The sequence below is a fragment of the Hyalella azteca genome, unplaced genomic scaffold (genome assembly GCF_000764305.2).
Source record: "Hyalella azteca isolate HAZT.00-mixed unplaced genomic scaffold, Hazt_2.0.2 contig16545, whole genome shotgun sequence".
NCBI lineage: Eukaryota > Metazoa > Arthropoda > Malacostraca > Amphipoda > Hyalellidae > Hyalella > Hyalella azteca.
The window spans coordinates 85,458-102,388 of record NW_025946363.1 but is presented as its reverse complement, the minus strand read 5'-3'; the positions used below and the strand labels follow the sequence as shown (position 1 = coordinate 102,388).

The 16,931-nt window shown below is 39.6% G+C and overlaps 2 protein-coding genes across 2 annotated transcripts; both read left to right on the top strand.

Moving 5' to 3' along the window:
* The first annotated feature begins 891 nt into the window (after positions 1-891).
* LOC125179313 (protein unc-79 homolog) lies at positions 892-4,783 on the top strand. The gene is made up of 4 exons (XM_047884933.1): positions 892-1,032; positions 1,325-1,502; positions 2,482-2,664; positions 4,662-4,783. The coding sequence occupies exons 1-4, from the start codon at positions 892-894 to the stop codon at positions 4,781-4,783; spliced, it is 624 nt and encodes a 207-aa protein (XP_047740889.1).
* A 4,107-nt stretch (positions 4,784-8,890) lies between these two features.
* Positions 8,891-16,931, top strand: LOC108664482. The gene is made up of 2 exons (XM_018151075.2): positions 8,891-8,997; positions 14,170-16,931. The coding sequence occupies exon 2, from the start codon at positions 14,812-14,814 to the stop codon at positions 16,468-16,470; it is 1,659 nt and encodes a 552-aa protein (XP_018006564.1). The 5' UTR covers positions 8,891-8,997; positions 14,170-14,811; the 3' UTR covers positions 16,471-16,931.

Below are 16,931 nucleotides of genomic sequence, written 5' to 3'. Positions count from 1 at the left end.
GCCATTTTAGCGTGCAAATATATTACATAACTTATGTCAGGTGACAATGTTAATATCATTCGTCCCTGGATATTTCCTGACTGATGTCTTCCTTGTTGAAAGATAATTTTTTTCACTGCGATATGTTCATATAAGCATTTCCTTGTATTAGCCTTTCCTGTTTATCAAGTCACGCCCTTGGTGACGTCAAATAGCGAAGCTATATGAGCTCTTCCCAGACCCGGAAACCTCAGTCTCGGGCGAGGACCTCTGTCGGTATACCCCATTGCTCTTGTCCATGTCAAACAGGACAGTAACCCTAAATTAACGTCAGAGTAGAAGATACACTCTAGACTTATCCATACTTCAACTGGACGCCGAAGACATCAGTGTTAAAATTCCAACTTCTGAACTAAGATTATCCTTACCTGTAAGCCGAACTATAATCCATAAAATATATTCTATAATCGTTTACGCTGTTCCTCTATATCCTCGGATCCCGCGACAACAGAACCAACCTTCTGGTCATGCTTAATTACGATTCAATATCGACGACAATTTTAAAACGAGTAATAATTTTATAAATCATGAAACTTCTTACCTTTATTTTGTATCCCAGAACCTTTAGTTATAGCAAATGCTGGCTGGTAGATACCTATCGCTGCTGATTGCAGCATGTGGTCCCTGATAAGCAGCGTGTGGTCCCTCGTGCCAGAGATGCATTTGACGTTACTGATTTCCTGATGATTGCAGCATGTGGTCCCGGATAAGCAGCGAGTGGTCCCACGTGTCGGAGGTGCATTTGACGTTACTGATTTCCTGATGATTGCAGCATGTGGTCCCTGATAAGCAGCGAGTGGTCCCACGTGTTGGAGGTGTATTTGACGTTACTGATTTCCTGATGATTGCAGCATGTGGTCCCTGATAGGCAGCGAGTGGTCCCACGTGGCGGAGGTATGCGTGGCGCTACTGATGCACTTCATCGCACTGCCTGATGGTCCCGACGTCTTCTGGAAGCTCTGTGAGACCAACTTCAACCACACCGACTGGAAGGTCCGATTCCNATCAAACCCCTAAGAATTGCTGTCAAAAGTAAGGTTAATCCAAGACACAGTTGCCGGTTCTTCAGAAAATCGCATGAGATCGAAGTAATTGAAAATTGTCAGCATTTCTTCATTGTCGATACATGGACGCTTTTCCTCTCAATAAAGCTGGGTAATATCTGTCTCTTATACACATCTAGATGTGTATAAGAGACAGGATTTCAGCTTATATATTGTGAACTTATAATGAAGATCATGTATTCAATTACAACACATGCTTCATAATTGCCCCTTGTTTGCAGTTTGATTGGGTGATCCTGGATCGACCGATGATAATCCAGACCTTCCATCAACTGTCCTCCTCCTTGCCGGACCGCAGGATCCTCACGTGGGAGTTCTTCTACAACCGCTTCGAGGGCCTCTACTTAGAGTCTCAAGTGACCCTTGAAAACCGGGGCGACCTTTACCAGAAGCCGCGAGGTGAGAGTGCACCAAAGTTATAATAAAATGAAATATATTATTAAAGGCAATTGATATCACCGGAAAATTTCTTCTTAGCCACTAAAAATGTGAATTAGTGAACACTAAAAAATTTTGTCTGACGAGAATTAGTGTTTTAAAAGCTATTAGGTTACATGTAACACAAATGCTTAGTTACTGAGCTCGTTACTGAATCTAGGAGTTGCAAAGAATCGGTCGTAGTGAAGTTGTAAGTGCTACAGCGGCTGGACAGACCTTTTGATTCGCATCACGTTGAGAAATTCGTTGGCTAGATCATAAAAGAACAACGAATGACTGGCGAGCTATTCCACCTCAGCTGAAACTGAACACTTTTTCTTCTTTAACACGTTGACTCCGAAGTGGTAAATATGCGTACCACGAAATGTATTTTCCTGGACGTAGTGGTACATAATTCAGGGTTGCCAGATAGCTTGAAAAACAGCCAAATCCGCGAACAAAAAAGGCCAAAAAGTCATTTAATTCAATATACACTAATATATTTTTGTAGGTTCCGGTGTATAAATACCATTTCCTTTGTTTATTGCAGTTTTTAAAATTTAATTAGGTAGTACCGCTATCATGAATTTCAGCCAGTCAACTCAATTGAAAAAAAAAACTAAATCACGGAATCTGTCCTAAAAAACCGTGTGGCAACCCGACTGTTTCTAAATAGTACAAGAAATGAAATGATAGAAAAAATATGAAAAATATGATGAAGCAATCGGATTCAACGTATTAATCATGATTTGTTAATAGATTTCAAAGTTGAATAGTTAGCTTCCACCTCGTGGAACGCAGACATTGGATTAACTGAAATTTTCATTTTACGCGGAAACTGAGGCCAAGTAATCATATGCAGCTAGCATTTTTGTACCAAAGTTTATAATATAATAATTATTCAATTCTTGTTATGTAATCCCGAACAAGCCAAAAGTTAATATGGCTGCTCTTGCACCAGACCTACGAAACGTGATCATCAACAGCGAGAACTTGCACCGCAAGTACAGTCGGGCGCAAGAGGCCCTAAATCTCGTTCAAAGCTCCAGCACGAAGACGCTCTGCTCTTCCCTCGGGCCTAAATGTCCTTACAAGAGAACAATGTCTGCCCCTGCAAACATGCTTAACAAACTCGACAAACCAGGTAACCTCGACCAATTACTCTTAGGCAGGATCAATTACCTTCAATCAGGACTAAGTTACCTTCAGTCGAGACTGATTACCCTCAGGACCAATTACCATCAAACAGGGTAATTGGCTCAAAAGATCATTAGAAAACAATTATGGCTTCAAATACCGTACGTTCAATTGCGTCGGTTCAAGAAGCAACCATGAATCAGAAACGTTGATAGTAAATATTTTATGATGAATATTTAAATTAAATTTCCCCAGTCGATACTTATTTATATATAATTCTCTTACAAGGTTTTAAAAAATGCCTGCCATGTTGCATATAATCTCATGATTGCCTAGTTCACGAATTTTTGCGCAATTTGTAAATTTTTCATGCCTTCTGCATAGTAAATGTTAGTAATATCGAAAATCTGGTAATGTCCTTTCTTGAAATAAATTGTGTCAACTTTTCCGTCATACGATAAATAATTTTCTACCATGATTTATCGAAATGATTTAATAAAGGGTGCGCCATAAATGACAAGCAGAGAAATTTTTCACATCACTTATGATGAATTTGTGTTAACAGATTGCAGTCATAATTTAGTTTATCCTCCTAACAATTAATTAAGTTTATTCTCATAACAAATAATTTAGTTTATCCTCAGATTCAAATTAGCGGATTGTAATAATTTATTTTCCAAAAAGGAATGAATTAGGAAAATTCGAAGTCAAATATTTTAGCACCTTGGCAAAATTGTTGATGTTCCGAATTATCGAATTGTCTTAGTAATACTAATCTTTATGATGTGGCAGCATCACAGAGACCAGAAGGCTGTACTTTTTCAGGTGTTGATATTCAATAATGAATTTTCTCTCATAAAATTATTTTAATTGAGTTTTTTAATTAAAAAAATTTGATTAAGGTAATTTTTTCGCAGGTTGAATTTTCAGTGCAGGCAAATGCGCTCTGCAGTCCTTAGTTAGCATAGATAATTTTTTTTTGTTTGTTTTCTTTGATCGAATTTCATCATTTCTAAAGCTCATTTTTAACAAGATAAATTAATCTTCTTATAAATTACAGATAATAAGTTAGGGATAAATAAAATTATGGTGATTATTTTCACTCTAAACTCTCCCGCTTTTTGTTTTTCAGGGTAAAAGATAAAATTCTTTCTCAGTTCATATCTGAAACTTTTTCTATCATCCAACAGTATTTATTTACATTGTTTACAGTGTTTAGTTACATTGTTATATATCACAAATATGTTTCGTTCTTCAACTCCAATACCAAATATTGCCTTATTCTAAAATTAATGACCTTTCTTCACATTGACCGAGATAAATTTAAATAACTTCATCTTCCTCTTCTGCTTCATTCCATTATATTTTTAATTAAGCTCTGTTGATGCCTTACTTTTGAGTAATGCTTCTTCACGGGAAGATTGACACGATGCGGTCGGTTAACATTTTGCTCGTTTCTTCAATCAGAGCAATTGCTCAGATGCAGTTTCCCACGCATTCTTCTCATTGACTATGGTAATTTGAAGTATAATTTCTACGCCGTTTAAATCCCCCAAAAAATTAGAGCTTAATTTTGCACTCGGATCGCCGTTATTTCGGGGACGACTGTACATCGCACTGCCTTCTTTGACATTCTTCCGTGGCACATAGACTAGATACGTAATTATATATACAGGCGCACTGATTTGGTATTAACCTATTTTTGAGATCTTATCCTTGAGTAGTTTTTGAAATATTCATCTAATTTGAACTGATTCAAAGTTGAGTAAAAGTCTTGTGAACTGCTAACTATAATTGAGTAATATGGTAAATAAAGCACTACACCATAATTTGCATTTTCCCTTTTATTGAAGAAGTCACGTAATTCCTTTTTTAGAAGTTACACAGCAAACAACTGCACTTAAATTCCAGTAAACATAATGAAATTTAGCTTAAGAGTAGCGCCCAAAAAGTTGACCTCAGTGCTTATAAGACTTTAAGTGTAATTTCCTTGTGCGCTTATAGCTGATGTAGCCAAGCCAGTGATTGCCCCAGCGTCGACACCGAAAGAGAGAGAACGTTCGTATTGTCGTCAGTACTCCGTACCTTTGCTTAAACATCGAAGTTCAAAAATTGTACTGGGTTAGTTGGATCAGCACATTTCGGCACTTTTCATAAATATTCACCTATCATAATATTTATTAGAATTATTCTGAAAATAGCTTATTAATTATTAATTAATAATATTAATGGCCGTATGCTTATTATTTTCCTTCAAGTCTTCAAGGTGTCGTGTGGAAATTTCGTGTTGGTTTTATTAACTGGACACAACCGACCAACTGGCAGGTGGTGACGGCCACGGTAGCCACAGTGAGCGCCATGGACGTTGTGGCGCACATGCCACAGGAGCAAGTTATGGCGGCAGTTGCCACAGCCACAATTTGTACTGAGGAAGAGGCTGGTAAGTCACGACTCTTTGTAACATTAATATTGTAGCTAAAACTTAATGGAAGTGACTGTAATTACGAGGATGTCACTACCACCTGCCATCACAGGGAGAAAATTCTGGGGCGTTGTCTGTTTGAGGATGTGTTTCAGCTGACAATGTAGGAGCCTCAACTGAAGTGCTTGCAATTCAGCGTCTCGTTAATAGTAAATTTGTCCAAGAGAACTGCTTGGAATATTATTTTAGTACATAATTGTTAAAAAATTGTCAAAAAAATGAGCAAACCGAGTGATAAACTAATTTGCATTGAAAGTGAAAAATTTAAAATGAGTGAAAGTGAAATTAGTGAAAAATTAAGTGAAAATGAAATTAGTTTGCTACGTGTACGTTCTTGTGCGCTTTCTACGGCTTTGGGCGTTTTTCTACATAATATTTATTTTTTTTTTAATTTTTTTATAGAAGTAAAGATTGTTTTCTACAAAATATGCAGTGATGACATCGGCTAGAGGAGTGGAATACGTGGGAATGATCTCATCCGGCGCTGAAAACTTGGCAAGGATATCGCGAAGATTATGTGAAAGTGGGTTGGGTTTTCGGCAGATTTATTCTCAAAAGCTCCAATTTGGAGACACTTGGACGTATTTGAGACACCTGGACGGTCGTAGGTGCCTCGGTTTTGGCACGATCGCTCACTGTTTGGAACACTTAAATATTTGCAAACACAAGTCAATTTTCTCTCAGCGAACATTCTAAAATTATTAAAAAATTTGGAACTATCCTTAAACCTTCTCCTGGCAACTTAGATTTAACATAGAAGCAGATGTAACCCTCCAAAAAAGTGCAGAATGCGACATGCAAAGTTACTTTATTTTCACATGGTGGTCCGACACTACTATTTCCATAATTAATGTAATAACTGAACAAAATTATCACCAAATCTGTGCTCATCTGCGTGTGTATAGTGTGTATGTATTACATGCGCATACCGGGCATGTGTACTTGTGATCTTGTACACTATCGTCTTGTTCTTACCACTATGGTCTTCATATCCATGTCTGCTTTTTCTTATCACTGTGATTTTTTAGGTATATTGTTATCCTTTTTTTCTTATCGACTTGATCTTCTTCTTATTACTGTCGTACTGTTTATATAGTTGTGTTCTTCTCTTTATCGCTGTCATTTTCTACTTATCTTATCACTGTGATCTTGTTCATATGACTGTCGACTTGTTCTTATTGCTGTAATCTTACTTGTATCACTGTTATCTTCTGTTATCGTCTTATTCTTCTTGGCTGCCCTGCCTTCTCACTACAAGCAGAACGGTCGCAAGGTAAGATTAACGAGTGTCAAGTTCAGTTAATTTTTATTTATAGTTAAAGCTCAAGTTATCCTTTATAAGCTAATTCATCATTTATGCTGTGGTAATTTTCAATTGGACAATTTATTCCTAAAATTTTTGTTATTCCTTGACTACTTTAATTATCCTTGAAGCTACGTTCCTGAACAAAATTCGGGTAACGTCAAGGCTTCTGGCCAGGGATCGCAACACTCGGCTTAATGTTATCCTGGGGGTTTGCTGTTGTTGTTGTTGTAATTGCCCATCCTGGTAGTGGCGACTAGGGTGGGGGGTGATAGGTCAGTTTTTCCGGACACTCGGTACCACTGGTAGTTCCACGACCATCACTGGCTCGCTGACCCGCCAGAACCATCTGATTGCATTACACAACACCCTGGACAAGCCAGGGGTACTCATTTATCAACCAGAGTTGGATGAATGGCTGAGTTGACCATGAGCTGAGCTTCCCGGTAGAACTTGTCCTCAGTGGGACTCGAACCCGGGCGCTGGGTGCGAGAGACAGAGTCTCTCACCACTGCGCCACCATAGCTCGTCGAGTGACGACCACTCCAGCTCGCCGCTGCTAGTCACTCCGATCGAAAATTAAAACTTGCTTACATACATTATGGTCGCACATGAGAGTATGAGAAGGGTAGGTCGAGCCCAGTGAGTCATACCGAACTTGCAACTGGCTGCCCTTCACACGCAGAGACGAAGCCAACATACAGCGGCTGATTGGCGGGCTCCCCGAGTCTTAGGCAGCACATATTGCAGAGTCTGGCCAGCATCTATTTTTTTAGACTTGTCATAGTCTCATTAAGTTAATTTCCTTCGAGGACATGGTTTTCCCTCGACACCAGTGACATTTGACATCAGCTCAGTCAAAATCGTGATAATGATTGATTTCATCACTAACTCCATTGGTTAAATAATTAGGCGGTTCAAGCGCGAATAACTTATTTATTATTTCAATGTCAAAATGTTCAGAGTCACGCTCCGAAAGATGACAGATTTTTGTTTCCGTGTACTTATTTAAATTTTATTTACAATGCATGAGAAAGTAAAAATATTAATTCAACACGAGGAACAGTGCTTGCATGATGTATAAATGTATATAAAAAAACTCTAAATTCCAATGAAAAGTAATTGCTTAACTAATTGAGGTTTAATAATATAAGAAAAAATAGGAGTTGAGGCTGCATGAGCGTAGTGACAGCCGGCATGACTGCGTAAATTGTTGTTAGCAACTTATTACCTTAAAAAATATACAAACTGACCTGACATTTTATTTCATCTTCTGTTCATGAGAAATAATAATAAAATTGACTTGAATGGCGTGGCGACTCAGCGAATGCAACGGCCGTGGTGGCGACGGCGAGTGTGGTGGGCGAGGACGATGAGCCCGTGGTGACGACGCAGCCGCTGGAGGAGGATGAGGACGTCTGGGTTACGTCGCAGGGCAACTTCAAGTTCAAGCTCGAGGACCTGCCTGCCCAGCTGCAGGTCTTATCGCCCCCCTACCGTCTTCTTCTTCCTTATCGCCCCCCAAAATCTTCCCACCGCCCCTAGGGGGGCGATATCGCCCACTTTGGGAACCACTGATCTAAATGCTATAGATATTGCCATCCGCACCTAAGCAGCTGTAGTCAATTGACCTATCTCACCACACGAACTTTAAACCAACACTGCTTCAGCACACAAGCTGCTACTCCACATCGTTAACGGTCAATATGTTGTTATCCAATGCTTTTTAACCCATACCATCACTTCTTACACATGCTGTTATCCTAAGTGTCCCCTTCCTACGGCAAAAATTGTAGAAGGTCAGCTCAGCAGCAACTTAGATTCAACGTCAGTTAGTTGAAATCCGTTTCACATGGCGAGTTTTCGGCTCTTCGGGAGACGAGACAAAACATTACAGGTAAATGGACAAGAGGCCACGCTTGGATTAATTATTCATCAACGTCGAAAATACTATATAAATGTACATACAGTATTGCATTTCACACTACTAATCTGCTCTGCAATGCACTCGGCGTGATCACCATGGAAAATTATTAATCTGTGTTTCTTGGCGTGGATCATATATCAGAAATGTTTAGCTGAATTAAAGTTGCTGTGGCTCTTTCTGAACTATGGTGGTGGCCATGGTTGTACTATATACTAGTTCAACCGTGGCTGGTGGCCATTGTTGTAAGAAGTCAGATCTCTGGCGTGTGTATCAAAGAACATTTTATCCCCCCTTACAATACGCATCGTGATTCACGTTTTTAGAACTATAGTCACATAACTCAGCGTTGAAATTTATGTTTTAACGATTTAGCCTTGGTGTGTTCTGGACACTCATTCTTCACATTCAGCTAGCTCGAGTGCTCAACTACTTCGTTTCTCTACTCTACTTGCTTCAGTTGCTCACTTGCTCTTGCTTGGATTGGAAATTAAAATTCACAATTCAGTCAGTTGTGCGACAGCTGGCTTAGAGGGTGTGCGTGTGTGTGTCGTTCGCCGGCGCTCACTTTCACCGAGGTCTGCGTGGAGCAACATAAACGTGCCGCTTGCTTTCGCTCTGACGAAAAATGGTGAGTGACTGAGTGTCGATGTTTATTATACCTGACTGTCGCGTGTCTCTTTCAGAATATACGTAATTTTAACAAATGTTTTATTCATGCTCAAATGTGACGATAATGTCATCATCATGTGTTCTATTATTAATCAAAGATTCTTATGATATAATTTACACCTAAATTACTGCCGACTTTAATAAATCAACTCCATGACTTGGTCAAGCCTTGACTCCCTCAAGTCCTCTTTCGTTAGCGGGTTAGGCCTGCTTTCCAGCAATTCAACGATCATTTTGAACATCTCTTGAATCATTCAAATCGCATGTCGCAATACGACGTACCTACAATATTTAGTAGTGTTTCATTACAACATTAGGTACCTGGAGAACTAACTACTGATAATTAGGACGCACCTTCTCACTCTTGAGCTCAGTTCCTTCCAACCGAAAATAGAACAAGCACGGTTACACCAGTTTATTATGGAAGCACTCGCTCATGAATTTTAACCTATAAATCCCATGACCACGATGACCATCTTTTCAAACAGCAGCAACATCAAATGTCATTCATTTGGCGTAGGTTAGGAGCTTGTTAACACGTTTTTCTTAGCTTAGCTTCGCTTTTTTTGTTTGTTTGTTTGTTTGTTTGTTTGTTGTTAACATTGACAACGAAAATTAGCCCACTTCTGATTGCTCTAGAGATCTGAAATTCGGCATGCAGGCTATTTCCGTCTAACAATTTCAGATACAGTCATAAAAACTAGCAATTAGAGACCTAAATTAGCTTAATTGAGTAAAGTATATATATATACTATTTATATAGTATGACGTGCGGGCGCTGACGTTATAGACGAGTCAGTGGTTCCCAAACTTTTTCAGGCTGGCGCCCCCTTTGGCTCCCTAGTGAATTTCTAGCGCCCCCCACAGACACATATAAAAATATACGCCTCTGTCTGGAAATTTAGTACGCTGCAATTTTGAAAAGATGAAGGTTAAACACAAATGTGTATTTCACAAATAGAACCCCATTTAGTAAACTAATATGTTTTTCAGCTGTTTTAACTGATTCAGCACTAGAAATCTAGGACGTCTCGGGCAAATTTACGGCCGGACTCGTGGCTGGTCTCACGGCCAATCTCCAAATTCAACGATCAAGTAATTCCCAAACTAGGAATGAACGCAGCTCAATGAAACTTGGAACATTCATCAGAACCTAATGGTGATGTTTAGGTCATAAAAATTCTTCAAATTTCACCTTCATTCGTGAGTTATATTGCGATACAGTCCGAAATTCGCAGTGATCAAAGAATTTCTTCCTAACTACTGAACAGATTTGAACGAAATGTTGGATATACTTTCCTAACTACCAAACGGTAATTTTGTTTTTAGATTAATTAAAAAAAATCAATTTTACCTTCGTTTGCGAGTTTTTTTTTCATTTCACCGTCATTCTTGATTTCACACTTCCTTATATTCGGCCCGTATCGCCGGGTAATTTGTCGCTCAAATTCGCGGCGATCAAGAAATTTCTTCTAAACTACCGAACAGATTTCAACGAAACTTTGTATATAAGTACCTAACCTCCCAACGGTGATGTTTAGCTCGCGATAATTTTTATACTTTGCTTTTGTTATCGAGTTATACAGATATAGGAGAAACGACCGGCTTTTCTAGCGACCGGTATAACCAAGAGCCGTTTACGTATAGCGGTGTACGTATAGCCGTATAACTCGCAAACGAAGGCAAAATTTATCAAAATCAAAAATTGTAACGAGCTAAACATCACCGTTGCTGAGGTTAGGTATTCAAATACTAAATTTCGTTCAAATCTGTTCAGTAGTTAGTAAGAAATTTCTTTATTACTGCGAATTTAAGCACGTATTGCTGTTTAAATCACGAATGAAGGTGAAATGAAAAAAAACTCGCGAACGAAGGCAAAATCGAAAAAATTTTCACGAGCTAAACATTACCGTTCGTTAGTTAGGACTCTAAATTCAAAATTTCGTTGGAATCTGTTTAGTAGTTTGGGAGAAATTCCTTGATCACTGTGAATTTCGGCCCGTATTGCCATATAACACACAAATGAAGGCAAAATTCAAAATATTTTCACGAGCTAAACATTACCGTTAGGTCCTAATGAATACGTGTACTAAGTTTCATCGAGTTAAGTTCATTGGTTTGAGAGATATTCCTTGATCATTGAATTTGGAAATTGGCCGTGAGACCGGCCGCTTAATTTTTACGGGACGTAAACAAAGGAGAGGTTAAAAAAAAGCAGATCTGGGTGATAAAACCATCGCTGGGAGTCATGCGCTGCACGTGTTGTGTACAAATAGTCAAACAAATGTTGGAACTTCGACTTCGGACTACCGCCCCCCTATCGCCCCCCTAACGCCCTCTTCTTCCATACCGCCCCCCAAAATCTTTCCACCGCCCCTAGGGGGGCGATATCGCCCACTTTGGGAACCACTGATATATATAATTAAATTATATGATAAATTTTGAAAAAAATAAGGATTCTGTTGGCGCGCAAAGCACGTTTGATGAATAACAAGCGCTACCTAAACTCTACAGCTGCGCAGAATCGAAGTGCCGGCATCCTGCAGGATTGGGGTTCACTTCACTCGACAGGCGCGTGAATTAGGTGGAGAGTGGCAGTCGGTAACGGTCTCTTGATTTGGTGTCCAAAGCAGTTTCCTCTTCAAGCTTTGTAGCACCGCATCCGGCATTGTACGATATCATCGCAGGTGCATGTAACACAGGATGTAACGTTTGGTACATAAAGTACCTACTCGTATGATGAATAGCAGCACACGAAAAAAGACGTTGCTATGGACTACAGTTGTTCTACTTCCTGTGTCATAGGGATACGGCTGGATAAGACATATATTGTGTAATTTTTTTTAAATAACATCAATAATATATAAGCAATAGTTAAAACGTACGAGTTTTTGCTACACACGTACGGCCATGCACGGCACAAGCATGGTGACGTACAACGTATAACTACCACATCACCTCCGCCATTATCTGCTTCACGGTACGGCCATTCGTATATCAATTGAAGGAGACGCGCCATGCACCTACTCGGTCTTTCAGTGTAATGGATAAGGCACATATAAGCGGGGACAGTTGTGGCAATGGTTGAACTAGTATAAGGTTGACCCATTAGAAGCCCATTTTTGCTGATGTAGTTCGTTGTTCGTCTGTGACGTCACTGATCTCAGTGACGTCACGGGCATTAACCAATCACCGAAATGCGATCAAACCAGTCAACCAATCCGTCATGGGAATGACGGGTTTGTTTACGTTTCTCGATCTACGTGACGTACGGTAACAAGAAAGCCGAACTGAAAGACGGAACTTCTCGTGAGTCAACCTTATATATTCAACCATGGTTGTGGCAATGGTTGAACTAGTATAGTTGTGGCAATCAATGCAACTTTCAAAGAATATCTGGGACTGATTATCGTTGCACTGGCCTTGTCCTTCGGCTACGTTGGTAATTCCGTGGCAAGGAACGCTTATACCCATGGCTCATACAATAGCTATATACACAAAGCCAATAATTCGGTAAATTGCGGCGATTAGTGCATGAAAATTGTACTGTCTGCTTCTACTGCTCCTGTTCACATGCAACAATAGGCAAATCAAAGTCGAGAATTATAAATCGACTGATTATTTTCTCCCGTTCATTTCAGATTCTTAGTTGACGTAAGAAACGGCACATAAAGGTTATAATTCGTTAAAGGTATGAGAACAGGTCCTTAGCTAATAGTAATTTTAGTCAGGCGACGAAGGAAACAAATTTAATCATGCTGATTTTGAAATTTATGTAACAACACTATAAGCATGTGCAGATTTGTATCGGATCCACGAGTATGGGCTGATAAAATTTCTAATGTTATTGATATGTTGTGAGGAATTTTCCTATTAGCTACTATACTAGAGCCCAGCTTACGTAAGAGTTATACTGGGAGCGAGCTGTGGTAAAATACTAATCTATCAATTAAAATAATGAAACTGTCCCAGATTTCGTCTCATATCTGCTTCTGAAGGGAATGCATTGTTTATATCAGCAATGTCTGTTCCCTCACGATTACTCACTAGTGATATTGGCCGGGGAGGCGAAGTGATCTGGTAAATCGGTATATCTTTACCACGTGTCCTGCCTCGTCTAGGTTTCTGTAAGGTCAATATTGATTGGGGTTGAGTGTCTAGCTCTAGGTAATCAGAGAAATGCCAGTTACTATGTCTATAAAAGGTACTTAAAAGTAGAGTGTCTGTAGAAGTAGTTAAAAAAATAGTTAAAAGTAGAGGGTCTGGCGTTTCTAGGATGAGCGGTTCGAACAAAATGGATTGTCATGTGAGTTGATCGATGCCATGGGCGCCATATTGGTTTCTGAACTAACTCCTAGTAGAGAAATCTAGGGGGAAGGCTATCGAGGTAACAGTGATAATTGTGAAATGCTATGAGTGATCAATGAGGGATTAACTCTCTGTGAGTGACACAACTGAGTCAAGAATCCTCAGACCCTAAATATGGCCATATGTATTGAAGGAAAGCTAGGCGGAAGGAGCGTTGTAGGTGGTGCTAACTGGGGCTCTCAGGGGTGCCGAGACGTTTGAGATATTTGACTCATGGCGGGTGCCGAGACGTTTCGGGGATTTCGTAGGTTTTGCGTTGTAGAGGAACGTAGCGAAATATAGCTCGATATTCGTTAAATGACGCTACAAATTTAGAATTTCAGTTTATAATAACCACTGAGTAGCAACTAGTTTACGATGCGATTCGAAAAGCTCGAGACTGTCAACGCATGGGTGAGCCAAGGCTAGATTCGCTATAAATTACATTTCAAGACAAGGCTACTCTTGAGTGCGCAGCCATCGACCAAAAATTTGACTCCTAAACAAGCGATCAAAAACTAATTCAAGACTCTGCAAGCTATTATTGCAATGTAATGAAATGATTAATTATAAGTTTTCCGCATTGAACGAAAATTGGTATATATTAGCTTCGATTTAAATGCATCACTAAAGCAGATGAGTGTATTGTAACTAAGCGCCACTGTCTTCTTTAGTGCCATGTATGTAATAACTGTAGTTAAATACCTCTGCAAGAAGCTATACTATTTTTCATGACCCAAACCAGCCAAAATTCACTTTAATATCAAATTCGTGTTGTTTGCAGGCTGTGTCAAGGATGAGCTCATGACGAGGTTGATAATCCCGCCCTCTGCCAGCTATGGACCTTCATCTTCGTCGCCGGATGTAGCGTCATCGTCGTCATCTGACGATCAATTTTCGTCACGTGACGATTCACTGGAAGATGAATGAGCACCTCTCATCATTGTTGCACTTTATCAGTTGTGTATTATTTATATTGATTGATAGTTGTGGCTGAAGAGGAGGGTGCACATCCTCCATCTTCGTCGACGCATTTATTTAGTATGCTGACCGTTGACGGTCGGCATTTGATAATCAATTTCTTCCACGTGGGAATTTTACTGATGTATGAATGTGCACCTTCATGAATATTTTAATATGTTTACTGTTATATATTGTCCGGTTTGTAAGCTCCTCAATGTTCGATGACATCTCTGCGTAAACTTTCATTTGTAGGTGAGGGCCTAGTTTCTTGTATCACCATCTTGCCCAGACTTGTATTATTACTTATAATTAGTCGACCTGAGTATTTGAACATTTGTTTGATAGTGCTCTATGATCGATGTTCTGAAAGGTAGATTTTTGCAATGATAATTAGATCAATGCATTGTGACAGCTGTACGTAGAGACAACACAGGCCGCGAATGTCAGGATACCTTTCATAACCATGACGTCCGCCAGGGTTCTGTTTAGCTGCTTGATTCTCGTAACAGCTTTGTCATGTCTTCTCATTCTCTACTTATTCCTGTACCTTTCCTCACGAAGTCACTCTCTCATGCCAACCTCCGCAAAAATAATATCTTCAGTCAACCGGCCTTCTCGTGCTTATCAAGTCATTAGTAACTCGGAAATCAAAACTCGATTCGACACTCTCCAGATTTTAAAATGTCACGAGCCACCCAAAACGTCAAGCGTTATTGAGAAAAATAACAAATTTTGGCAGGTAGTGAAAAATAGAGACGTTTTTCTGTACAGTGCGTTTTATGACGTTAGGTATCGCTACGAGGGAGAGAACTTCCACTTTGTGCGGATCATTGCAACAGCTCGCGGCGCTCTAAAGGAGGGATATGCGTCGAATTCTGACGACGGTCTCATGTGTCATTTTTGGTTCCCTGAGAGGAAGCTTCCAACTCTAGTCATTGCGGAGCTCAAGGAGATATGGATACAAGAATTCCATTCTCATCCACCTGCAGACACTTATCATTCTTATTTGATATCATGCCCCGTGCCCCACGAGTTCAAGATAACGAACACCATGCCGTCTCATGTCAGTGTGTCCACGACTGAATGCGACAGCCTCTCCAATTTCTTGCCTGTCCAAAAGGAAGGCCTCTCCGACGTCCGCCGAAGACTGCCCAAGCGGCAATACCTCGTATGTGTCAAGGGTCTCAATTTCATAGAGGATATTTCTTACCGTCTCATCGAATGGGTGGAGTTAATTTTAATTTTAGGTGCTACTAAGATAGATTTCTATGTGTACCATGTCCATGAAGCCACATGGAATGTTTTGAGGTATTACGAAGCAACAGGCGTAGCTCAGATTATCTCAATGACGTTGCCAGGCGACCAGCCTAACGAGCCTGACGCGAGGACGCGTTACCTAAAAGAGGACGTGTGGCAAAAACGTCGTAACGAACTAGTCACATATAACGACTGCCTCTATAGAAATATGTATCTATATAACTTTATTATCCCCTTGGATATTGATGAAGTTCCTGTTCCTGTTCAGGAAAAGAATTGGTCGGACATGTTTCATAGAATGTTTAAAAGTGATCCTTTTTTACTTAAAAAGTACTCTTCTTTTTCAGCACCCAATTCATTTTTTTTCACAAAGTGGAACCAAACGTTACCAGGTCTAAGTACGGAGTCAAACCTCAAAGAGCAACCTACAACAAAAAAGACCAACCTTTTCCTTAATATTCATAATTACAGAGAGAAATTTAACACTAAAGCTCAATATGAAGAAGAAATGACGCGGAGGAAATTCCATATGCTTAATCACAGAATGCGCAGCACCAATTTCAGCAGGCCTGGCCACAACATCAAAAGCTTTGTATCAACTAAAAACACCCTGTTGACATTCAACCATTACTCTCTGTACACGCTCCTGCCGAGCCTCCAGAAGAACTTGCAACTGAACAGCTCAATTATTCAGCTCAACCACTACCAGGAGAAATGCTCGCGGTACATTTTGAGCGAGTGCATCAGTACCTTCGACAGACATGCGGTCGCTGATGACATTATTCTTAAATATTCGGACCAGTTGAAAATTCGCGTTGAAAAAACTCATCGAAATTTGTTAAGATATATCAACAACTCTACGTGACGCTGAATCTTGATTTATAATTGCTGTACTTTTTAAAATGTCACGCCTGGATGGGGCCGATAGAAATTTATTCGTAAAGCCTTGGCTATCTGAAATTAAACTTTGAACTTGGTTATCTGAAATTAAACTTTAATATTATGTTAAGTTCATGCATCATCATTCACTTGCTTATACCATGAGTTCGGAGTATTTTTGATCGCTTCCAAAATTAGGTAATCATGATCAGAAACTGAATAGAGTATATGTTAAAAATTTGTAAACTTTTTTATCCAATCACTTAAAATGATAAGAATACAAGCAAAACTCAGTAAAGTTTGTTATTGACATTTTTCGTAGGTCGTGTCTGTCGGATTGGCTCATCTTTAACAAGAACCACATTTCCAATCGAATCAATGACGAAGTAGTTATTTCAGATTAAGGATTATTTTTTACAACACTTCTCTTTAACTTCACTTCTTGTT